General features: G+C 42.8%; 1 protein-coding gene across 4 annotated transcripts in view; it reads right to left on the reverse strand.

Annotated features, from left to right (window-relative positions):
• Positions 1–415: 415 nt before the first annotated feature.
• KCNQ1 (potassium voltage-gated channel subfamily Q member 1) overlaps positions 416–26,098 on the reverse strand; it is a 162,169-nt gene continuing 136,486 nt past the window's right edge. For all 4 annotated transcript variants that reach the window (XM_056526711.1, XM_056526708.1, XM_056526709.1 and 1 more), the window contains exons 4-17: positions 22,707–22,833; positions 19,813–19,891; positions 18,773–18,869; positions 17,529–17,669; positions 16,694–16,804; positions 14,073–14,168; positions 12,106–12,228; positions 9,524–9,662; positions 7,415–7,538; positions 7,236–7,311; positions 4,925–5,019; positions 3,721–3,767; positions 2,483–2,544; positions 416–753 (exon numbers count right to left, since the gene is read on the reverse strand). In XM_056526711.1, the coding sequence (XP_056382686.1) occupies positions 553–753; positions 2,483–2,544; positions 3,721–3,767; positions 4,925–5,019; positions 7,236–7,311; positions 7,415–7,538; positions 9,524–9,662; positions 12,106–12,228; positions 14,073–14,168; positions 16,694–16,804; positions 17,529–17,669; positions 18,773–18,869; positions 19,813–19,891; positions 22,707–22,833 (1,518 nt within the window). In that variant the 3' untranslated portion in view covers positions 416–552. The remainder of the gene's footprint in view (positions 754–2,482; positions 2,545–3,720; positions 3,768–4,924; positions 5,020–7,235; positions 7,312–7,414; positions 7,539–9,523; positions 9,663–12,105; positions 12,229–14,072; positions 14,169–16,693; positions 16,805–17,528; positions 17,670–18,772; positions 18,870–19,812; positions 19,892–22,706; positions 22,834–26,098) is intronic.

Raw genomic sequence — 26,098 nt, forward strand, 5'->3', positions numbered from 1 at the left:
CACCTTTGTCACCAAATAAACTATATAAAGCAAAAAAAAAAAAATAATAATAATAATAATAATTTATATATCTTACTCCATACTTTTAGACCCCCAAAAAATTGAAAAATCAATGTAAAAAGAATTTAGTACAATTAAAAAATCAGGGTAATTGTTCGAACGTATTGACAGCTTTCCAGCAACACCCCAGTGATTTACACTCCCATAGGCCATTCAGCTACAATATTCCTGAGAATGGATTGTGACATCATCAGTGGAGGACATATTAGACACTTTCTGCCGTTTCTACATTGACCAATACACATATGTTCAGTGTCTCTTACTTCTCCTAAGAAACCTTCAATGAACCCTGGTAGGATCTGCAGAGAATAGACAAGAAGCCCTTGACAGTGTTAGACACTTACTGGATACGCAGTCGCATTACATCATTTTACTTTCCGCTTATAAATGCATTCATTAAAATAATGAATATCTGCATTGAGAACCAGCAGTTAACCAGTTTGCACGGGAACCAATTCCAAAAATTTTCACAATAACATTTGTGTCTGTTCATCAAGATATATTATCTTGGTTTCGTCTTGGCACAGTTAACTGTTCGTAGGTAGGTAGTGTGCTGCTGGAGAGATTGTTCCCATTGTTCAGGGAGTTGCTCCGGTTAGGCGTTCTGCTCGCAGACTGACTGCTTTGTTGGTTTGCTACCAGATGATGAAGCATATCGGTTATGAGATTGAGTTTATGGTCCATTTGGGTCACCTATAAGAGCAAAATAAACACAAAGTATTACCTATCGTATGGTTTAGACATGTCAAAAGTTTAGATCGGCAAGAGTCTCAGTGCTGAGACCCCCTCTGATCTCTACAGATAGCTGAGTAAACCATGTGGCAGCATTCTATTTTCTGGCTCGGCACTCCGTGTTCTATACATGTGGTGGGTTCCATAGATTCACGCTTTACCTCTCTATATTTAGTGATCAATAGGGGGTCTTAGCACTGAGACCCCAACGGATCTAAACCTTTGAGATGTCGCACAGAAGTGCTTTACAGAGAATTGCATACATACAAAACATATAACAAACTTTATATATTGTAGCAGGCTTAGAAGGGGAATTCCATCCATAGACATCTTCTCCCCTATCCAAAGGACGTTCCGTCGCTGGGGACCCCCGCAATCTTGGCTGTGGCACCCCAGACATCTGGTGCATCCGGTCTGATGACTGGCAATGCGGGGTGGAGGCTGGTGACGTCACGGTCACACCCTGCTTGTGACATCACGCCTCCTCAATGCAAGTCTAAGAGGGGGCGTGACAGATGTCACGCCCCCTCCCATAGACTTGCATTGAGGGGGTGTGGCTGTGACATCACAAGCCTCCGGCACTGTACCCGATGCTCTAAACAAACGCCGGGTGCAGGAAGGAGATTCGGGTCCCCAACAGGGGGACCCCCGCGATCCTTTGGATAGAAGATAAGATGTCTAGGGGGCAGAGTACCCCTTTAAAACATCACAGTTAAACAAACTTTTGACATCTCCCCAGTTACAGACAGGTGAAGTGTGCGGCAGCGTGCACCTCGCTCTTTGACTGTCACCGGATTTATTTATCATTGACTTGAATGTAGTACATTAGTCACATTTGGCACACTCCATGTGTTCACAAGGTTGGAATTCACGATCGCAGCGGGTCATCTGATCTGATCTTGCAGCTCAAATCCTTTCAAATTCTGGTCAAATGCTTTAAAGTGGACCTGTTGCCAGATTGATGTAGTCTTAGGCAGGCACAAAGACTTCTTTGGCCACATATATGAAAATAGTAGTACTTAGTAGTAGTACAGTGCCACCTCTCCAAAACAATACCTCTTTAAAAAGATCATCCCCTTGTCCATACCAAATTTTGTGTGACAGATTTTCAGTCCACCATACATGATGCATAGAGGCTATTCTCTTTCAGAACACCTCACCATAGATCATCACTTTTCAATGTCATTTTGTATGGTCTTATCAAAGAGGTTTTAATGGATTTAACATACAGATGGCAATTGCAATGTACATTTAACATACTCCTGCTCCCGATACATAAACAATGTATTTTTGCCATCATTTAATGATGTATATAACAGTATACTTATCTGTTGTATGACTAAGGCTGTAAACTAGCAGCCGAAACGCGTCACAATGTTTTTACCTGTATCTATTGAATAAAATCCTTGCTATTTTACCGATACAAGCGCTGGACCATCCTGTTTGTCTGATCGATATTGTATGGATTGGGTCCATTCCTGACCGAGACGCCTTGGGCTACAGAGGGAGAGCTGGGCGTTGCTCTACATTGAATATACTTATCTTATATAGTTGACCAAAATATTCTACAAAGATACCCCACAAAAAATGCATACAATGCAACATATGCTTTTATAATGGGATCATATGAGCAAGATACGCCACTGTGCATGTATGAACTAGGCAGGTAAACTATTTCTTTCTTTCTTACCTTGTCCTCTACACGGTTTAATCTTGACCCAATTGTATTAGTGCCTCTATCTTTCACTTTATCTGGACACAGAAAATAATATCAATTACAAAGAGAATTTTTTTTTCCAATTTGCATTTAGCTGAAGTTTGAAATAGTTAAAGGGGTACTCCACTGGGAAAAAAAAATATTTAACTCCTTAAGGACTGAGCCCTTTTTCACCTTAAGGACTGAGCCCTTATTCGCAATTCTGACCATCGTCACTTTAAGCGTTAATAACTCTAAAACGCTTTTACCGAATATTCTGATTCTGAGATTGTTTTTTCGTGACATATTCTACTTTATTTTGGTGGTAAATTTTCGGCGTTATTTGCATTCTTTTCTTGGTGAAAAATCCCAAAATTTCATGAAAATTTTGCATTTTTCTAACTTTGAAGCTCTCTGTTTGTAAGGAAAATGGATATTCCAAATACATTTTATTTTTATTCACCAATGAAATATGTCCACTTTATGTTGGCATCATAAAATGGACATATTTTTACTTTTTGAAAAAATTAGAGGGCTTCAAAGTAGAGCAGCAGTTTTCAAAAATGTCATGAAAATTGCAAAATCTGAAGGGACAGATGTTACAGAACTACAACTCCCAGCATGCCTGGGCGGTCTTTGCTCCTACTCTGGACAGTTCCTAAAATGGCCAGTGGTGTCAGCAGAGAGGACTGTAGTCAGGCAAAAAGGAAATTCAAAAAGAAAATAACTTCCTGTGGATCATAACAGCAGCTGATAAGTACTGGAAGGATTAAGATTTTTTTCATAGAAGTAATTTACAAATCTGTTTAACTTTCTGTCACCAGTTGATTTAAAAGGAAATGTTTTCCAGTGGAGTACCCCTTTAAATGGAAGAAATGATCTATTGTAAACTAAAACCATACCTGTTCAACTGTGCTTATAGACATAGACAACAAATATCCACACTGGGTCTGGAATAGCAGGTTCTGTCCCATTTACTTTAATAGGAATGAAATGCAATTCCAGAGACAGCCTATGGATGGACATTAGATTCTCCCTCTATTACAAGTGATGGTATATTACTAGGATTTGCAATAACATAACATGATTAGAATACACTTTTATATAGAGGATTTGACCTATCAGTTCCCTGACTGATGACCAACCATTGTAATTGCCAATTTCTCCAAAACACAACACTTTATACTGATAGGATGTAGAATCCATATTATTAAGAGAAGCCATTCAGTTACCTGATCCAGAAAGAAACAGGGAGGGCTTTCCCAATGACTGATCCAGTCTGTATAGAAAAGGGGGGGGGGGGGGAGTTAAAACCAAGTCCATGATAAATAATACTAACATCTTTTTACGAAAGATTTCAGTAAAAAAAAAATAAAAAAATTAGCAATATTTATAGCTTTAGCAATAGTCAGTCATGTTACTGCGCCCAACTTTTCAAAAGACCAGTTAGACCTCCAGCTTGTTCTATGAACAACATTTATGGTAAACTCTACTTTTGCGGTACAAACAAACATTCTTATATTGCATTACTTCAGTAATATAACCTCGTTGTTATAATATAACAGTTGAGAATGGATTCTTTTTTCCGCAACTGAGATCTTCATCCACGGCCCTCAATAGCTTATGACTATCAAGTACTCTAGCTGCCCCACCCTGCCCTATCGGTAAATGTTTACAACCTCCCAAATAACCTTAAATTAAGAACAAAAACAGGCACTTTTGTTGAAGGTGGTTACCTAACTAATATGCCAACCATAGGGTGTCTAGTTTCTAGAGTCATCAGCAATAGTTGTAGATGTGTTAATTTATAACAAGTGTTAAGGTTTCCTGTGGTGGCGCTGCAGGAAAGTTTACGTTTTTCCTGTTACGTCCAAGTGTCAAAAGTTGGTTGGGGACTGGGTGTCAAGACCCCCACCGATCTTTAGAATGAGTAGGGAGAAGCACGGGACTAAACCAGGAGATGGGCCTCTAGTCTAGACTCTCTATCAAAGTCTGTCTCCTGTTGTTCGGACGGGGGGGGGGGGGTTAGGGTAGTGACCATACTTAGTGCTCACTTTTTTCTCTACTCATAGGGGTCTGAACACCCCCACCCCAACCAACTAAGCTTTTGACATGTCTCTAGGACTTGACCAAACTTTTTTTTTTTTTATGACAGGAACACAGTAAACACCATACAGAATAGGACTATTTCCGATTGTGTAACATATATGGGTATGAGTAATCTAATCTGTACATGTACAAAGATAATTGTAAGTAAGTGATTTTCAATAAAGGAACCATGTATTGTAACAATCCTATGTTGCATAACGTATGACTGATCTCCTATGCTCATTCCCCTCCCAGTCTGAACGAACAGTTTCAAGGTGACCCTCTTCTTCTAATAAGCCATAGCAGGAATGCATTCTGTTAATAAAACATAATAAACTTTCTCGGCACCTTCGCTGTAGTTCCTTGATTCTGACCATCAGATTAAGATGACCTTGAGAGTACTGCTCAATGACATCACGTACATCATATGGCTTCCTTGCTTGCTGCAAATAAGAAAGAGGAAAGAAAGAAACAGATTTTATTGTGCTGCAAAACCAGAAGCAGAAGTTGGGAAATGTTTGTAAAAATCAGAATTGGTCTATAATTATAACCACATGAGATGCCTGCACGGCAAGTTACAGACCACAGCTGCTTTGTGTATTGCAAAATATAAAGACTATAAAAAATTCACATTACAGTTCACCTTAAAAGGAAAACAGTCATCCCATTCACCCACACTAAACCCAATACACCGGGTATAGTGCGGGTGAACAGGAGACCGATGTGGGGTCTCTTACTAATTATACATATGTGGGGTCCCACTACAGGATATGGTCCTACAGTCCCGTCAGATAGAGTCCCTATATGTCCCCGGGGTTCCCCTGCAGTGTCTCCCCCTGTGTATATCATTTTCACATGAAAGAGTAAAGGACCTGTATTGTTAGTCACATGATTATGTCACATGTTTAAGTCATATGATTGTATTGTTACCAAGAGAACACCAGTAACCAGGTGACCTCGCTAGTAACCTATCGGCTCCTTACACAGCCCCCTTTATAAGGAAGGGAGGAGCTGCAATCCCTCTCTTTGATCACACTTCATTTCCTGCTGAGGTCAAGTCCTGTCATCTGTCCCAGTGCCTGTGTCCAGAGCATTAAAGGCCTCAAGCCTAAAGTCTGCAGCCACCAGTCAATTGCAAGTAAGCTCAAGTCACCTAATTGTCAGTCATCAAGTCAGTAAAGTCAAGTCTACTGTCTAGTCACTGTGGCCTGCATTATAGTCAAGCTACCTACTCCAAGTCCCAGCAAGCCTGCGAGGTCTCTCTGTGTCATTGGCCACCTCTCTGGGATACACACTGAACTGTATATAGACTGTAAAACCTGTCTAACCTTATAAAAGCTACCGTTACCCTTAACCTGGCCTTGGACTCTTTATTGCCCCTGCCTAACCTAGGATTAGCTGTACTACCTTCGGGTGGTTACATAGGCAAACCACGCCCTGGTGTCACGAACATGAAGGGGTTAATACCATCTGCCCCTGGGCAACACCTCACATCACACCCCGTGGCTCTCCACACACACCTGCAGTCTGGCACCTGGTCCCTCTGAAATCGGCTTTTATCTTCTCTGACTTGTGCGCTAGAGGCAGGCCCCACGGCTGGATTTGAATATTCATGGTCGCTGATCACGTGAGCTTTTGTGCCTACTGAGCACTCACATGACCAGCGATCATGAATAATCAAATTTAGCCAGCGGGCCCCCCCTCCAGCGCGCAATTAAGCGCAAAAAAAAAGCCGATCTTCAGAGGGACCGGGTTCCGGACTGCAGGTATGTATATTAGTCAGAGACCCCGCATCAGTTTCCTGTTCACCCACAATATAACCAGGTGTATTGGGCTTAGTGTGGGTGAACGGGATGACAGTCTAAATACACTTTAATGTGTATCTAAACTTTCAACATATTTATGACATGTCACAGAGACCTGCCTGAAAGCTTTTATCTGTGGGGGTCCAGGCGCTGCAATCAGATTGCTACAATGAAATTGCAGAAGAGCTTGGTTGAGCATTGTTTTCCTTAGTTCACACACTTTGAAGAGGATCAGTTAGGCCGGGTTCACACTACAGAATTTCAGAACGGAGTTCCAAGCAATAAAGGAACAACTAGTGATAGCACTTGCCCTATAGCCCTGAAATTAGGTTATACCGTGCCATGTGCTCCAACTAAACAGACAGTAATGTAAAAGGACAAACACAAAGCAGCAGCAACACCCCCAGCACTATCCCAGTATATGGAACTTATCCACAGCTCCTTCCACACAGCAAATTGACTTTTCCCTTTTCAGTATGTGGTGCTAAGCAGATTGTAGGTAGTTCATGCAAAAAATCCACAAGGAAACAAAATAAACAAAAACTGCGGCACTCACAAGGGACCAACTTAAATCACACATTTTTAATTGGTCATATGATCCTACAACACAGCTGACAGGGAACCGTGTCAACTGCGATGTAAGACCATGTGACTCATTAAAGGCGCCCGAACCAAGTTTGCCCCTGGTGAGTGCCAATTGATTTTTTCCTCTTTTTTTTTTCTTTTTTTGTGACGTAACGTAAAAAGGCTTCATGTAGAACAAGACATCAAACTATACCCCAGGAAGACATATACCCCAAGACAAAGCATGTACTGATTTACTCCTTATCCTCTAGTAACATGAAAAAACCCACCTGGAACCTTTTCTTTGCCACAAAATACTGCATTCTGCGAATCACTTTTATCGCTGCTCGGTGATGTTCTCTGAGCCTGTTCCAAGACAAGGAATGAGAACATCTTATAGTACATACCCATTTAGCTTGTGATCAACCAGTCACAATGAGGTTTCACAAACCAACATACAAGTTCTTACTCGGATATGTGAGTTATTGGCGTCAGCAACGAATCTCCTTCCATGTCAGGATCATCCGTGAAACTGCTTGTTCTGATGAAAGGTCCGCTGCCAACATCCAACAGTCCAAAGCTCTTTTTGGTTACTGTAGGGGTTAACACATTACAGAATTGGACATCAACCAGCGACTATCCTCACTGAATACAAAGTCCTGCGCAAATGCACGATCCACCAATAAACAAAGAAGCGCATCAAAGACTAAAAACAGATTATTAGAAAGTCTGGACAAACATCAAAAATACATAAATTCAAAAGCAAGATAAATAGGTCCAAAAAACCCAAACACAACATACAGAAATTTGTGGGGTCTCTGCGGCAAGAGAGACACAAAAAGGAAGGTGGCTGCCAAAAAAATTTAACAAAAAGGAGCTAGGAAGGATGGTCCCATGTAGGGCATTTGGAGTTAGTCCAAAACAGGTGCAACTCTATCCATTACAGTGGTCCCTCAAGTTACAATATTAATTGGTTCTGGGATGACCATTGTATGTTGAAACCATTGTATGTTGAGACCAGAACTCTACGGAAACCAAGTAATTGGTTCTAAAGGCACCAAAATGTCATCCAAAAATAGGAAAAAGTGAGGATTAAAGAAAAATAAGTAGATAACTAATACAGATAAAGCAAATCCTTACATATAAAAGTAAGAAAGATCTGCTGGGAGCTGTAAATCACTGTCCATGTCAGTGTTTCCCAAGCAGGGAGCCTCCAGCTGTTGCAAAACTACAACTCCCAGCATGCCAGGACAGCCAAAGGCTGTCCAGGCATGCTGGGAGTTGTAGTTTTGCAACAGCTGGGGCCACTCTGCTTGGGAAACACTGGTCCATGCAGAGGACAGGAGCTTCTTCGGGGTCCTGTACAGTACACACGGTGTCCTAAAAAGTAATGGAGTTGTGTAATACCTCCCTGTACTGTAGGGGGCGCTATCAGACACCAGTCAGTGCATACACTTCAGTAATACAGGGGTTTTACCAGTGAATGCCCATTCTGATTGGTCAGTTCTACCAGCCATTGACACGTTTAGCAGATCTGGACTGTCCGTAGCATTGTATGTTGAGTCTGGTTTCAACTTATGATGGTCCAGAAAAGACCATTATATGTTGAAACTATTGTATGTTGAGGCCATTGTAAGTTGAGGGATCACTGAGTGGTCCCTCAACATACGATGGTAATCCGTTCCAAACTGACCATCGTTTGTTGAAACCATCGTATGTTGAGGGATCCGTGCAATGTAAAGTATAGGACAGTGGTCTACAACCTGCGGACCTCCAGATGTTGCAAAACTACAACTCCCAGCATGCCCGGACCGCCAACGGCTGTCCGGGCATGCTGGTGGTTGTAGTTTTGCAACATCTGGAGGTCCGCAGGTTACAGACCACTGGTATTAAAGATTGTACTCACCTGTCCCTGCCGCTCCGGACCGTCACCGATGCCCTGGATGTCGCCGCCCATCGCTGTCACCGTGTCCCCGACGCCCCGGCAAGGCCTCTGCTTCCCCGGCATCCTCGCTCTCCGTCGCCGCCATCACGTCACTACGCATGCCGCTCCTATTGGATGACGGAACGGCGTCCGCAGCGACGTGATGACGACGATGGAGAGCGCCGACGATGCAGGTATCCCAAAGAGGACGCGCCAGAGCCCAGAGGACAGGTAAGTGATCATCAGCGGACCACACGGGGCACCGTAAATGGCCATCCGGTGGCAGATGAAGCAGTCTGCGCTGCCGGATAACCGTTTATGCGATGGCCCCGACACACAAAAGCATGGTATGTTGATGCTGCCTTCAACATGCGATGGCCTCTGAGAGACCATCGTATGGGGAAATGATCGTATGTCAGGGCCATCGTAGGTCGGGGGGGGGGGGGGGGGGGGGTCACTGTATATAAAGGTAATCCATATAAAAGACAGACATATACTTTTAAGAGGTTCTCTGTCAATGTATAACAGCCAATAGAAGACCTGCTCAGTTGTAATTCTATCCCAAACCACTGCTGCAGTTATTGAAATCCAATAGACCTAGTCTGTGCACTTTGATCAATATTATTCCTAATAATAATAATAACATTATAATACCTGTGTTCTCATATGCTTCGACTGAATAGGTGTAATTTTTTCGATCCTCTGTAACATGATCATACGTGATATGTGGAATGTTTAGCATCTTCTCACTGCTGCCTTCATCTTTCTCGGTTCGCATTTTCTTTCTTTTAACCTAGAAACATATAGTTCCTTTATATACCTGTACTGATAACCTGATAAATGGCATTTTATTTAGATATCATGTAAAGTAAATCTGTCTAGCCCCTTAGTAATACAGATTATTCTTAGGAAGAGAAGTACGCTATAGGACAATGGTTTGTAGGTAACAATATGTTAATAGCTATCCTCCACCAAAGATACTGCATTGTTGTCCCAGCAAGAAGACTCATTGGCTTGAACTTTAAAGGGGTATTCCAGTCCAAAACTTTTTTATATATATCAACTGGCTCCGGAAAGTTAAACAGATTTGTAAATTACTTCTATTAAAAAATCTTAATCCTTCCAATAGTTATTAGCTTCTGAAGTTGAGTTGTTGTTTTCTGTCTAACTGCTCTCTGATGACTCACATCCCGGGAGCTGTGCAGTTCCTATGGGGATATTCTCCCATCATGCACAGCTCCCGGGACGTGACATCGTCATTGATTAGTTAGACAGAAAACTTCAGAAGCTAATAACTATTGGAAGGATTAAGATTTTTTAATAGAAGTCATTTACAAATCTGTTTAACTTTCCGGAGCCAGTTGATATATATAAAAAAAAGGTTTTGCCTGGTATACCCCTTTAATTAGACATTATGCAATTTCTAAGGTGGTTAAATAAGGATGAGGTTTAACATTTCTAGCCTCCTCTGTATTTTGACAGCTTAAAGGAAATCTGTCACCAGTGTCACCTCCACTAACCTGTCTGTACCCACAGGTAGTGCAGGTGACACTGATGACAACGGTACTCACCTTGTCCTGGTCCGTGCCGGGGATCTCCGGTAATCTTCAGCTCCGGGCCCGGCTTGGGGCACAGGCGGAGCTTAGTGACGTCACCGCTGCTGCTCTCTGCAGGGTCCTGCAGCAGCGGTGACGTCACTAAGCTCCGCCCGTGCCCCAAGCAGGGCCCGGAGCTGAAGATTAACAGGGAAGATTACCGGAGATCCCCAGCACAGAACAGGAGAAGGTAAGTACCGTTGTCATTAGTGCCACATGCTCTACCTGTCGGGACGGACAGGTTGGTGCAGATGACACCAGTGACAGATTTCCTTTAAATGGATTCTCCTTAATTAAATTAAAAAAAAAATGTCCATTAGATCGATTCCTTTATTTCTCAGAGGCCTTTTTAGAAATTAAAGAAGCAATCTGATTGGTTGCAATGTGCAAGTGCTCTACTTTGGCAGAGATTTATCTTAACCTATGTAGAGAAAAAGTGGAGCAGTTGCCCATAACAAATCTGATCACATTTTTCTGAGGCCTTTCTAAAAATTGCAATTGCTATTGGAAAGAGCACCACGTTTTCTCTGCACTGGTTTTGATAAATCTCTGCCAAAGACCCACACTAAACATCCTCTACAAGTTATGTCTAGGCTATCCTGCAGAGGCCAATTGATAAGGGCATAAGATATCTGATCACGGGGGTCCCACCGCTGGGCGTCTCCCTGCTGCACCCGGCATTCACTTAGAGAGTTGGATGCAGTGTCGTCACGCCCCCTCCCACAGACTTTCATTGAGGGGGTGTGGCCGTGACATCACGAGTGGGGCGTGGCCGTGACATCACAAGCCTCTGCCCCGCATCGCCAGAGCGAAGTTCGCTCCATGCACCGTAAGTCTGGGGTGCCGCAGCCGAGATCGCGGGGTTCCCCAGCAGATAAGATGTCTAGGGGCAGAGTACCACTTTAAGGTTAAAATCTTCTCATGACAACACAAGATGTCTAGTGTAAGCCCCGGATGTCAGCCATGATAGTGATCAGGGGATGATGCCCTGCTCCCTTGAATGTGTACTTTACAATATTGGTGGTTCAATGAGAAGATAGCAGCTGCAGTGACACTCATCATGGGTCTACCATGCAAGGAACTGCAGTATGGTTCCATTTAAGTCAATGCATTGCTCAGCAGGAAAAGTTTTGAATGAGGATACAGCCCTTCATTTTAGGATCTGTGGGGGTCCCAGAATTTGGACCTTCACCAATAAGTTGGTAGTGGTATATATTTATAATGAGATGGAAGTACTCCCTTAAGCCATAGGTGTGCAATAATTAGAGATGAGCGAACTTACAGTAAATTCGATTCGTCACAAACTTCTCGGCTCAGCAGTTGATGTCTTTTCCTGCATAAATTAGTTCAGCTTTCCGGTGCTCCTGGTGGGCTGGAAAAGGTGGATACATTCCTAGGAAAGAGTCTCCTAGGACTGTATCCACCTTATCCAGCCCACCAGAGCACCGGAAAGCTGAACTAATTTATGCAGGAAAAGTCATCAACTGCCGAGCCGAGAAGTTCGTGACAAATCGCATTTACTGTAAGTTCGCTCATCTCTAGCAATAATGTATATGATATCAGATGTATTTCTTTGCCAATCACATTGAGTCTTGCTCCTTACAGTAACCAAGAACTATGTCCAGTTGAAGAATACTTTACCAGCACGGTTTTCTTTGGTTTTGGGCTTGGAGACATGACTTGCTGACTGCGTGGCGCCTTCCTGATATACATTTTCCATGTTGCAGAATCTGGATTTTCCGTTGCGTAACACCTCCATGCTGTCTGGAGACAAAAGACACCTACATCACTCATCTCAGACCAAAATAGAAGACACTGGGCATTCTAAAGAGCCCGTCATCACATTTCTCCTATGAAACAAAAATAGTGGGGTGTCCTCTAGAAAATGTTAAGAGTAAGCACTATTTTATAAATAGCTGACAGATTGGAGGCTGTCGTGGAAATATTAAGTTGTTACATTGCCTTCATATTGTGCGATATGGCGTAGATTCACGTGTTGTCAACTGGTCACCATAGGTGCAGATGTGGTGGTTTTTGATGGCACATGGATGTGTGTCATATCTTCTGTAGGCGCAATCATTACCTTCTAACCTAATGCTGACTATGTGTGGGCGTGGCTTTGTACGGTTTATGTGGGAGTGGCTTTGTAAACCCTCCCTTTTTGTTAGGTATAAATAAACATAACCCACACTAGCAAGGGGGATTCTCCCTGAAGCTGGTGGGAGAACCGCGTTGTTTGTGCTTCTTCACCTATGGCAGATTCGCTATCCTGGCAAACAGCACCGAGCCTGAATTATTAAAAGTCTGGGTTCCTACAACAAGACCCTGCGTACTTTTTTCTACCTATTAAAATAATGCTGGAAAGAGTCCACAGCAAAATAATGTTAGCAATGGTAATACCATTAGGTGAGTCTTCAATGAAGGAGGAAGTACAGTACAATCATTGAGCAAATATTGATAGAAACGGAATTATATAGCGTGTAGTGCCAATCTGCTGTGGTCAGACACTTATACTCTATCCTCTGGATATCAATAATGGGGCCCTGACTCTTCTGGCTACATGGAGTAGTGGCTTGGAACATACACCCCACCACTCTATTCATTGTCTATGGAATCACCAGAGATAGACGAGCTCTGTACATATCTCTGCATATCATCCATCTTTGGGGGCTCCATAGAGAATAAATGGAGCTGCTAGGTGTGAGTACAATCCTGCAGCATTATTCAACTGGAAGAATCTGGTCCCCCCCACAATCAGCCACAGCCTCTATTCTGTGCATAGGGGATAGTTTTTTTTATTACAGACATACCCCTTTGATATTCTGTGTGGACTGTAAAAGGTACCAAATTACTCCCATAGGAATAGGCAATGACAGAAAGTAAGAATAGATTTAAGGGAACCACAAGTCATTTGGGGGATCCCTGGAGGCTTCTCCCTGACCCACTATCCTTGATTGGAAGATTTCTCTCTATACGCAAACAGTAGAAGATCTGTCAATCATGGCTGGTGGGGCAGGGAGACGCTGCCAGGTACCGCTCCAATGACGTGGTTGCTGAGGCATAAAAGGGATAACAGGTTTCCTTTAAGAATAGGTTGCTTTAGGAACATTGGCCGGCATTTATCATTGTAGGTGTAAGTGAAGCATTTTTTTTTACACCTTTTTTGTGTGTGCTGGTAATGTGTAGGAGCAATACATTTCTTAAATGGTCACAGAGTATTTGAGAAGTTTTGTACAGGTCACATTTTTCGGAAATTTCTCTTTTCACATACACCAAAAAGCTAAGTTATGTCTGGGCTGGTGTAGTTTTAGAGATTTTTCAGATGCTTTGCACCTTTTCACAAAAAGGCGCAGTTCATAAACCCTTCCATTTCATGTGTATGGCCAAAATCAGTGGATTGCAACTCAAAATCAGCAGAAATGTATAAACCAAAAGGCGCAAAAATGGCAAAAATAAACCCTGCTTGCGCCTTTTTTTGCTCCTTTTGTAGACACAAAAAACAGTCTAAAGACAATGATAAATGTCGTCCACAGTATAAAGCAGTACTGAATATAATGGTTCCATCCTCCTCTGCATCAACAATTGTCATTTCTCTATAGATCTCCTACCTGAATTAGAGATGCAGCTGCTGGAATTTGACGATTAAAATGCTTCTGTCTCTGCTTCTGTTGTACTTTTAGAGCAAAACCCGAACCTAAAATACCCTGAGGAAAAAAATATGAAAAATTACTGTTGACCTGGCTACCACTAGCAGTTATCAGTGTATTTTTTATTTTTAATAGTGGATCTTAACTAGTATCTTGGGAGTGGGGTAGGTAACAAATTCCCAAGCCATGAATGCCACCATACAACACACAGGATGACCAGGTTAGTGACTAAATGGAAACTGGGGTGCAGGAGGGACTATGTACGAAATGTTTTCTATATGGTACAAGAGAAGAATTTGTTTAGACCAAAAAAAAAAAAAAAAAGGTCCAGAGAAGTCACATATGGGAAGGTCACTAGAGACCTGTATAAAGGCAGTGTATGACATTTCTCCTGTACGCTTATCGTTTAAGTTGAAAAAGCTTAACTTGTCCATGGAGGTCCATATTTAGATGCCTTGCTGGTATAGACCGTAATAAAAAAAATTTTTTATGGATATTATATTATGCCTGTGTAATGACTTATGGCAACTTAATGCAACTTATGGCATCTACTAAGGAATCCGATGCCTTGCTGAGCTTCAGTGATGGCACTATCCATATCAACTGGTGCCAGAAAGTTAACCAGACTTGTAAATTACTTCTATTAAAAAATCTTAATCCTTGCAGTACTTATTAGCTACAAAGGAAATTCTTTTCTTTTTGGAACACAGTGCTCTCTGCTGACATCTCTGTCCATTTTAGGAACTGTCCAGAGCAGCATATGTTTGCTATGAGGATTTTCTCCTACTCCTGGACAGTTCTTAAAATGGACAGAGATGTCAGCAGAGAGCACTGTGGTCGTGATTCAGCAGAGAGCTCTGTGTTCCAAAAAGAAAATAATTTCCTCTGTAGTATTCAGCAGCTAATAAGTACTGGAAGGATCAAGATTTTTTTAATAGAAATAATTTACACATCTGTTTAACTTTCTGGCACCAGTTGATTTAAAAAAAATTAAATACAAATTTTTTTCCACGGGAGTACCCCTTTAATTCGCTGCTCCTGGATACATATTTATTTTATTTTTTTAGCTGAATTGGTGCATAATTGCAGTGCAAATTCTGCTCCAGAAATTCAGCGTGGATCAGGAAAAAAAAAAAAAAAGAAAAAGTACTGCCCCTTGTGGTCCACTTACATACCAGTCCAGACAGTACCAGCAAGAGAAAAGAACACTGACAGAAACACAGAGAGGCAACAGAAATGGCAGGAAAGAGGTATACAACAAAATGTCTCCAAGACCCTGATATCTGAGTTACCTTTTATTTATATTTTATTGTTTTAGTCATGTGTGTTATCCATATATTTTTTAGGCAATGGAATTTGCGCAAAGCACACAGAGTAAAAAGCACTATCACAATGTATAGAAAAGAACACCACAGAAGGGAGCAGAGTAAAAAGTAGGTGGAGAAAGGGGCGTTTTGTGGGCTAGTAAAGACTCCAGTGGACTGAATTTCCGCTGTTGTTCTGCAGTTATTCCCCTCAAACAGCTGATTTTGGACATGAATACAAGTCCCATTGACTTACAGTATATGGGATTCTGCTGCTGAATAAAAAGTAAACATGGACATGTGCAGTGTGGACAGGTCTGTAGAGTGGGGACACTACTTGACAGCCACACAACACACGTTTTGCATTGGAGGTTGTCAGCAGTACCACCGCTCGGAGCAAGCTCAGAAGAAGAGGAGGATGCCTGACTGGTTTACCCAGGAAAGATCTGATGATGTGACTTTCCATACTCAGTGTAACAAACATTCAATGAATTGGAGAATTTTCCAGAACTTTATTCTGCAATAAACTTCTTTAATAACTGAAGAATATGCAACACAAGAAGAAAAAAAGCAGAGCGCTCACCAGTCCAGTAGTCCGATAGGCATCGGAAGCTAATCCATGGACCGGGTCAGTCACGAGCAGGGAGATGGCAGATGGATCGGGGGAGTTCATACGTCGGGCCACGGACCGTATCACGCCTCTAGGCGCTTCGTCAGGCCGCTTAGCGGCCTGACGAAGCGCCTAGGGGCATGATACGGTCTGTGGCCCGACATCTGAACTCCCCCAATCCATCTGCCGCCTCCCTGCTCATGACAGGCATCGGAAGCTAATCCATGGACAGGGTCGGTCACGGGCAGGGAGGCGGTAGATGGATCGGGGGAGTTCAGACGTCGGGCCACGGACCATATCATGCCCTTAGGCGCTTCGTCAGGCCGCTATGCGGCCTGACGAAGCGCCTAGGGGCATGATACGGTCTGTGACCCGACGTTTGAACTCCCCCGATCCATCTGCCGCCTCCCTGCTCGTGACCGACCCGGTCCATGGATTAGCTTCCGATGCTTATCTGACTACTGGATTGGTGAGTGCTCCGCTTTTTTTCTTGTATTGCATATTCTATAGTTTCTGCGGCGTGTAGCGCTACCTAGATCTGATACTATCACACCTTTGCCGCTCACATGTGCGGGTAATTACTGGACTTCGTGGGTTTTAGGCAGTGCCGGCTTCTCTGGCTTACTTTTCTTGTGTGTTATTACTTAATTGTAAACGTAAACTCATACCGCTGGCAATGCGAAGAATGAGATGGCAAAGACAGAAAAGCAGGATGCGATTGTTTTCCCAATCCACGTCTGGGGAACTTTGTCTCCATAACCAATGGTTGTAACCGTGACCTAGAAAGAAGACAGATGTTATTTTAACACATACAAGGGATTCACCCTGTAGACGTATGGCAATACCAGATAACCCATAGAACAGACTACTAAAGATTATATTGCTCTTGTATTCACAAGCAAGTGTATTTATGTATATACTGTATCTATGTAAAATTTGTTGAACACCCTAATATATTAAAGAACTGCAAATGAAGGTATATAGAAGTATATATAAAATAGAACTCATAACTTACACCTTTATAATATACAATCAACCAAGTAGCTCTATTAGAGTAGATTTTAACAACTATGATCTCTTCTTGATATAAGACAACTTAGTCACAGCCCTAAAATTTTGGATTCCGCAAGAACGGAACATGTATTTTCATCATTTTTTATGACAAAAAAACGAAGATTGTCGAAATACAAAAAAAAATTAGCAAATCATTCCATTCTAGCTATTATGAGTCTGGTTTTGGCTACAAATACTGACCAAAGTACTACATGTGAACCCAGACCACATGTTTATCAAATGTAATAAGATCCTCAACTATAAGTGTTATCAATAATGGAGGGATTTATACAGTTATTAGAGTTAAGAACTCCTGATGGATTAATTCTATTTACTTTTTTCTACAATGTAACCAGTATTGTTTTTCTATCCATTCTTTACTGGAATGTTGGATAGAATACTCTTCAGCCTAGAACATGAAGAGTATTAATTGATTTAATGTTTACTTACTACTCCCCACCACAGAGCATCCGCATAGCTGCCAAACTGATATTCTCCAGATCCATCAATTGCATCTTTCTCAGCCAGGTACACGAAATACGATGAGAATATTAAGCCAAGGAATCCAATGTACAGAGTAGTTATCAGCTCCTGGAAGAGAATAGTTTTGCCATTATGACATATTATATTTACACACACAATTTTTTTTAAGATACCGTATATACTCAAGTATAAGCCGACCCAAATATAAGCCGAGGCCCCTAATTTCACCCCAAAAAAACAGGAAAAGTTATTGACTCGACTATAAGCCTAGGGTGGGAAATACATCACCCCCCCCCCCCCCCGTCATCATCCAGACACCCATCATCATCACCCTGGCATCATCCAGATCCCCAACATCATCACCTGTCATCATCCAGACCCCCGTCATCATCCCCCCCATCATCATTGCCTGTCAATCCCTTCAATCAGTGGTCTTCAACCTGTGGACCTCCAGATGTTGCAAAACTACAACTTCCAGCATGCCCGGACAGACCACTGCCTTCATCATCATCCAGACCCCCCCCCCCCCCCCCCCATTTAGTTTTCTAATCACCTCCCCTCGGTGGGAAGGAAGGGTGAGCTGGTCCAGGCCATCTATGCTGCAGGGACCATCCGGTGGGGAGGTTTAGTTGATCAGGGCTGTCCATAATCACCGGGAGGCCCTCTTCTCCGCTCCGGGCCTGCCCCGGACTAGTGATGTTGCCTTGACGATGACGCACAGGGACGTTCATGTGCTGGCCCGGAGCGGAGAAGAGGGCCTCCCGGTGAAGATGGAGAGCACGGAATGACTAACCCTCCCCACCAGATGGTCCCTGCAGCATAGATGGCCCGGACCAGCTCACCCTTCTTTCCCACCGAGGGGAGGTGAGTAGAAAACTAAAGGGGGGTCTGGATGATGACGAAGGCCTGGCAGTGGTCTTCAACCTGCAGACCTCCAGATGTTCCAAAACTACAACTCCCAGCATGCCCGGACAGCCGATGGCTGTCCGGGCATACTGGAAGCTGTAGTTTTGCAACATCTGGAGGGCTGCAGGTTTAAGACCACTGGGGATTGATAGGCAGAGAGTTCTCTCGAGTATAAGCCGAGGGGGGGCGTTTTCAGCACGAAAAATCGTGCTGAAAAACTCAGCTTATACTCGAGTATATACAGTACTTTGTGGATTTTGAGGATATTTATGCAGAATTCACTGTCAAGAACAGATGCAACATACCTGTCTGTGTATGAAAACCACTGATCCGAGTAATCGCCACGTCCCTCCTTGTCGGTCTACATGTAACATACGTAATATCTGCAAAAATCTGATGCCTCTGCAGAATGAAAGCAACACAATTTATTAACAATGAACCTAAGGCTTCATGCATATGGCTGGACTAGGACTCTTTACATTTGTACAGGTCTATACTATAGCACCCACTGAATTCTATACCTCTGTTTCCACACACAAAATGGAAACTGGCTGCATTGGGTATCATAGTACAAGGTTCTGACAAGGGCTACGCATGAGCTCCCACACACACACAGATTTGTGAATTAAACCAACATATAGTTTAATCTAAAATAAAATATTAGTGTCATTATAATCCATGTCAGGTCTTGTCCAGAGCAGGAGAAAATCCCCGTAGCAAACATATGCCGCTCTGGACATTTCCTAAAATGGACAGAGCTGTCAGCAGAGAGCACTGTGGTCATGACAGAAAAGAATTGCTAAAAGAAAAGAATTTCCTCTGTGCTATACAGCCCCTAATAAATACTGGAAGGATTAAAAAAAATTAATAGAAATAATAGGGGCCGCTCTGCCAGTGGGTCGTTCCCCCTGTGGGCACTGGTGTCGCGGCGGTGGTGGTCGCCGCCCAGTGCTGTGCCATTTTATGCTAGGGACGTTAGGGACCCACTCTGAATAGGTGGCCTTGACATGGCGAGTGGGCTTGTACTTTTTGATCAAAAATGTATACTAACAACCTGTTAGTTTTTGATATTATGCTGAGAAGAAATCAGATCATTATACAAGATTGTAGATGTGCACCATGTCTGTTTTCTACCCGAATAATTTACAAATATGTTTAACTTTCTGTCACCAGTTGATTTAAAAAAAAAAAAAAAGTTTTCCACCGGAGTACCCCTTTAAGCACAACAAGAAGGGTTAGTGTGAACAATAATTATACAACACAACTGATGGTGAAAATAAATGTAAGCACCACCCAATACTTAGGACTTCTTACTTTAAAGAGCATAGTACTGACAAAACGTTACCGTATTGCTGATGTTGCAAAAACTTGTCCATTTGATCCCACACAAAGGACTATAATGGAAGCTACGACAACGATTAAATCTGCAACGAGAAGACAGATCTAGATTAACACAACACAGGTGTAAGAGTGAGATTTTTGGCTGAACTAGCACTTACATAAAGATGGTAACACATTTTTTCGGAACTGTAATAATATAGTAAATTAAAATCTATCTTTGTATTATGTACACTCCTGATTATGGATAAAAATACAAACCACAATACAAGTCAAGCCAGTTTGTAAGAGAGCGGACCTATAATATAACAAATGGCATGCTTTCAAGACTACACAAATTATGGGGAAAAAAAACACATTTATTTATATACAAAAGCACATAGAAATAGTGAGGTTAATAAGGTACCGTATTTTTCGTCCTATAGGACGCACCTGCGTATAAGACGCACCCAATTTTTAGGGGCAAAATCTAAAAAAAATAAAGATTTTGAACCCAATAGTGGTCTTCAACCTGCGGACCTCCAGATGTTGCAAAACTACAACTCCCAGCATGCCCGGACAGCCGTTGGCTGTCCGGGCATGCTGGGAGTTGTAGTTTTGCAACATCTGGAGGTCCGCAGGTTGAAGACCACTACAGGAGGAGGTAATACTCACGTGTCCTCGCCGCTCCGGACCCGTCACCGCTGCCCTGGATGTCGCTCCATCGCTGTCGCCGTGTCCCCGTTGCTCCGGAACATCTCTGCTGCCGGCCGGGTATCCTTGCTCTCCGTCGCCGCCATCACGTCGTTATGCACGCCGACGCACCTACGTACGCGACGACGTGATGACGAGGAAGGAGAGCGCCGGCATACAGGGGATCCCTGAACGGAGAAGACACCGAGGAGGCAGGTAAGGTCCCTTCCGGTGTCCTGTAAGCACTGACCCGGCTATTCAGTCGGGCTGTTCGGGACCGCTGCGGTAAAATCGCAGCGGTCCTGAACAGCCCGACTGAACAGCCGGGTTAGTGTCACTTTCGCTTCAGACACGGCGGTCAGCTTTGATCGCTGCGTCTGAAGGGTTAATACAGGGCATCACCGCGATTGGTGATGTCCTGTATTAGCCGCGGGTCCCGGCCGTTGATGGCTGCAGGGACCGCCACGATAGGGGTGTATTCGCCGTATAAGACACATCGACTTTTTCCCCCCAGTTTTGGGGAAGAAAAAGTGCGTCTTATACGGCGAAAAATACGGTAAGTGATATATAAATCAATAAATAGAGTAGTTCATAAATAAGAAGTGCAAAAGATGTATCGTCCTTTGCTTGAGATCTGGTCCATGGTTGCGATTTTCCTTTGAGGGGCACATTTTTAGAATGACATAAATACATGCCACACATTCAATCCTAATATGAGTCTGAGGTTGTCATGAGCTTGTACTCACACTCTCTTGTCTGTCTAAGGGTGGGTTCACACTACGTTTTCTCCCATACAGGAGCGCATACGGCAGGGGGGAGCTAAAACCTCGCGCTCCCGTATGCCTTCATATGCGCTCCCGTGTGTCATTCATTTCAATGAGCCGGCCGGAGTGAAACGTTCGGTCCGGTCGGCTCATTTTTGCGCCGTATGCGCTTTTACGACCGGACCTCAAACCGTGGTTGACCACAGTTTTAGGTCCGGTTGTAAAAGCGCATACGGAGCAAAAATGAGCCGACCGGACCGAACGTTTCACTCCGGCCGGCTCATTGAAATGAATTACATACGGGAGCGCATACGAAGGCATACGGGAGCACGAGGTTTTAGCTCCCCCCTGCCATATGCACTCCCCTATGGGAGAAAACGTAGTGTGAACCCACCCTTAGTTTGTATTTTAGTTTTTTTTATTGCATGAGGATCAATTCACTCTTCCCTTTTTGGAACAGACAGTGACATTTCTTAGATTAGGGACTGCATATATCTGTGCTACTGAACCAGTTTGACTCCATATGCGTGGTCCCGGTGTGGGTAGCGCTTGGCCAAAACGAAATATGTAATACTGGTGTATGACATCAGGGTAATGGGCAAAGAAGTGTAATCAGCAGGTCAGGTCAAACACAGTAGAGGCAGTACAGAGGCCAGATGGTCAAATTAAATGGCACAGGTTCAGAGTCAATAATCTAGGTTCGGCTCAGCTCTTGCTTTCCTGGCATTGACACTCTTATTAGCATAAGGGATTAGGAACACCTGGTGTTTTGGCAATTGAATAATTGGAGGAAGTACTAGGAACACCGAGATGATGTCAGGGCTCAGCATACCTTGCAGCAAATTACACAATCCCAGGCTATCCAGTCATTGTCAATCAGGAGACAGCATAGGATTGGCTTTAAGAGGATGAAAAAACCCTATGCACTGCATTGCAGACACCATCTTGGAGAGGAAGCAGACAGTGCATAGGAAATACTGATCTCACAAATCAAAAAGAAAGTAAGCGGAGAAAAGCATTGAGCAATGGGCTGATCTCAGACAGTGACTTTGTCCTGTCTTCTCCAGATGTGATCACGCTCCCTTCAGGGTGATTGACAGCCTGGCCATGGCCTGCGTCATTGCTCTGCTCCGTCTGCTTAGGGAGTGGAGTGGTGACGAGGGCTATCAATCACACTGAGTAGGTATGATTACAGCTGAGAAGACTGGACTAGGCGAGTATGGATCCATGACCAGGGGATTACTTACTGGGCCGGCAGGTAACACTTTCTTAGATCATATCCTCATCATCTCTGGTGGAAAAAAAGACTTTCAGGAATCATGTGGAAGAGGATTTTACCATATATAACGCGTTGCCACACATTATGGTAAAATCTCATAGGTTCCCTTTAATAAACATCTAGGATACATTCAGTGCTTTGTTGGGTTCATATAAGTAGCTTTCTCTAGTAAATTAATAAAAATACCTATAATTGAAATAGGTTTCCTAGCAAAGCGTAGCCTTCCCCAAATTCCCACGTATTTGCTTCGACATCCAGCAGACCACAATCTGACAACATATTCTGTTCCAAAGAATACCACCAGCACAATTTCCTGTAAGAAAGAAAACAGACATTTTATTAGACGGATATAAGAGACACATTCCCTGTTCAGCGATTGTAATTACTAAATACCTCAGATCATGTATTGTTTTATTTCTCCCATGTCAGATGCAAGAATATATATAATAGATATAGGCAGCACACCAAATAGTATTTCTTGTTGTAGATTAATTGTAGTATATACAGTAGACTCTACAACAAGAGATACTTAATAAACATGTTATCTCCCATGGTAACAGGGTAGACTCTCCTCATTTTTATCCCCCCCTGAATGGTTCTTGCATGATAAGGAGCCTATTGAAACTTCTCCCCATATACAAAGCTGCCTGGGGTTGAGTTCCAATGTCCAAGGGGTGAGTACGTCACTGCAATTGGACTAATGGACTAGTTGATTGACAGGGTCCTTGGTTAGATCCTGTCCGTCACCCTGGTACACTATGAAAGAATGGAGATTGCCGTGTCGTGGCCCCATGAGTATGTATACATGTGTGCAACATCTGTACAAACGTGCATTAGGAGTTTACCTTTGTCCTGTGAGCCTTATATTAAATAGTCTATATTTTGACCATTGATCTGGTTTACCATTCTACTTTGATATATACAGTACATATGTCCTTCCTTACATAAAACAATGGCTGCCCTTGTTTAATAAGGTGCTCTGTGACTTCCATTACCGTATCTCCTTATGTAAGGGAAAGATTTTCCTTGTCTAAGATGGCGCCCAGTGACCTCTAGTAGCGTTTTGCCATGCGCAATAAAACATAGTTAAAACACTGGGCGGCGCAAAATTGCGTTGAAGTATCTCCTCCCCTCGTAGCCTAGTTACGATAACGCCTCATTGTGATTGGCTAGAACTCCCTCACACCTAGAAGACACTGCCGGCTGTGATTGCTGGAGTCCCGGGCTTGCGGACAATGGCGTTCTACGCCACGAGGTCAGTTACTTCTATGAACACCATGACTGTTAGTGTACAGGTGAAATTCATTAAAAACATTGTCATTCACAATATGGGGGGAGATTTATCAAAACCTGTGCAGAGGAAAACTTGCCCAGTTGCCCATAGCAACCAATCAGCTTGCTTCTTTCATTTTTTTGAAGGCCTGTGAAAAATGAAAGAAGCAATCTGATTGGTTGCTATGGGCAACTGGGCAAGTTTTCCTCTGCACAGGTTTTGATAAATCTCCACCATGGTCCTTACCGATCCGCGAACTATATATGAGAGATCGGTATAGTCATTTATGTGCACGATGTTTGTAATAAACATATATACTTTTAAAAACACAGCTAGATCACTAGTTATATGATGCTTTTTACACTTTGTTTACAATTATGTTATGCATATGATGTCACTAATTATGTAAATCTGTATGATGTCACTTATTGGGGGAGTGTGTATTTAAACCCCCCTGTATCACTTGTATTTACTTGAAAATGGCGGTGAGAGATCGCTGAAACATCATGGAATAAAAACACAGTTCTTTTTTTACACTAATTTGGTGTGCTGCCTATATCTATTACCTATCAAGAAGAACCGGAGCACCGAGGTTCCAGCGTGCCTGCACCCACCTTCCTTGTCTGGATGTGCTGCTTTACATGAACGGTTTATAATATTAATATATATATATATATATATATATATATATATATATATATATATATATATATATATATATATCCTAGCGTGGAGGTGATGGCAGCATGAGGAGACCATATAGTGGCTGAATAATGTGTAATAAGAATAATATATATGTGTGTGTGTGTGTATATATATATATATATATATATATATATATATATATATATATATGTATGTATATATATATATATATATATATATATATATATATATACATATATATACATATATATACATATATATACATATATATACATATATATACATATACATACATATACACACACACACATATATTATTCTTATTACACATTATTCAGCCACTATATGGTCTCCTCATGCTGCCATCACCTCCACGCTAGGTCATTCAGCCACTATATGGTCTCCTCATGCTGCCATTACCTCCACGCTAGGTCATTCAGCCACTATATGGTGTCCTCATACTGATGCCACTTCCAGGCTCTGTCATTGTGCCACTCTGCGACAGTGATTCAAATAGTAATGCCCCTGATCTGCATGTCATACTGAATAACCGTATAATTTCACTAACCCAGCACACGCCCTATGCATATTACAGCCAGGCAAAGTGTTCTACACCCCTATTGAGGCTCTCTGAAGGCTAAAAATAGCCATTTTTAATAGCTATTTGCTGCGAATAAATTCGGACCGAACTAAATTTTTTCGGAAAATTCAGCAAATCAGCCGAATCAAATTTTTCTAAATTCGCTCATCGTTAGACCAGAGCATTTTTTTTGCAAATCTGACTACTGTAACTTTAAGCATTAATAACTCAGGGATGCTTTTATTTTTCATTCTGATTCAGAGAGTTTTTTCATGACATTCTACTTTATGATAGTGGTACATTTTCGTCATCATTTCTTGGTTAAAAATGCCAAAGTTTGCTGAAAAATTTTAAAATTTTTTACTTTGAAACTCTCTGCTTATTAGGAAAATGGACATCCCAAACAAATTCTATTTTGATTCACATATATATTACATCTTCTTTATGTTTGCATTTTGGAAACTACACCCCTCAAGGAACGTACTAAAGGGGTCCAGTGAGCCTTAAAGGGGTACTCCGGTGCTTAGACATCTTATCCCCTATCCAAAGAATAGGGGATAAGATGCCTAATCGCGGGAGTCCCGCCACTGGGGACCCCTGGGATCATGCACGCAGCACCCCGTTTGTAATCATTCCCCGAAGCATGTTCGCTCCGGGACTGATTACCGCCGACTACAGGGCAGGTGGCATGTGACGTCACGCGCCCGCCCCCGTGTGATGTCACGCTCCGCCCCTCAATGCAAGCCTACGGGAGGGGGCGTGACAGCTATCATGCCCCCTCCCGTAGGCTTGCATTGAAGGGCGGAGCATGATTTCACACGGGGGCGGAGGCGTGACATCACATACCGCCCGCCCTGTAGTCGCCGGTAATCAGTCCCGGAGCGAACATGCTCCGGGGACTGATTACAAACGGGGTGCCGCGTGCATGATCCCGGAGGTCCCCAGCGGCGGGACTCTCGCGATCAGGCATCTTATCCCCCATCCTTTGGATAGGGGATAAGATGTCTAAGCACCGGAGTACCCCTTTAACACCCCACAGGTGTTTGACAACTTTTCGTT

This window comes from Hyla sarda, chromosome 6, assembly GCF_029499605.1.
Source record: "Hyla sarda isolate aHylSar1 chromosome 6, aHylSar1.hap1, whole genome shotgun sequence".
NCBI classification, from domain to species: domain Eukaryota; kingdom Metazoa; phylum Chordata; class Amphibia; order Anura; family Hylidae; genus Hyla; species Hyla sarda.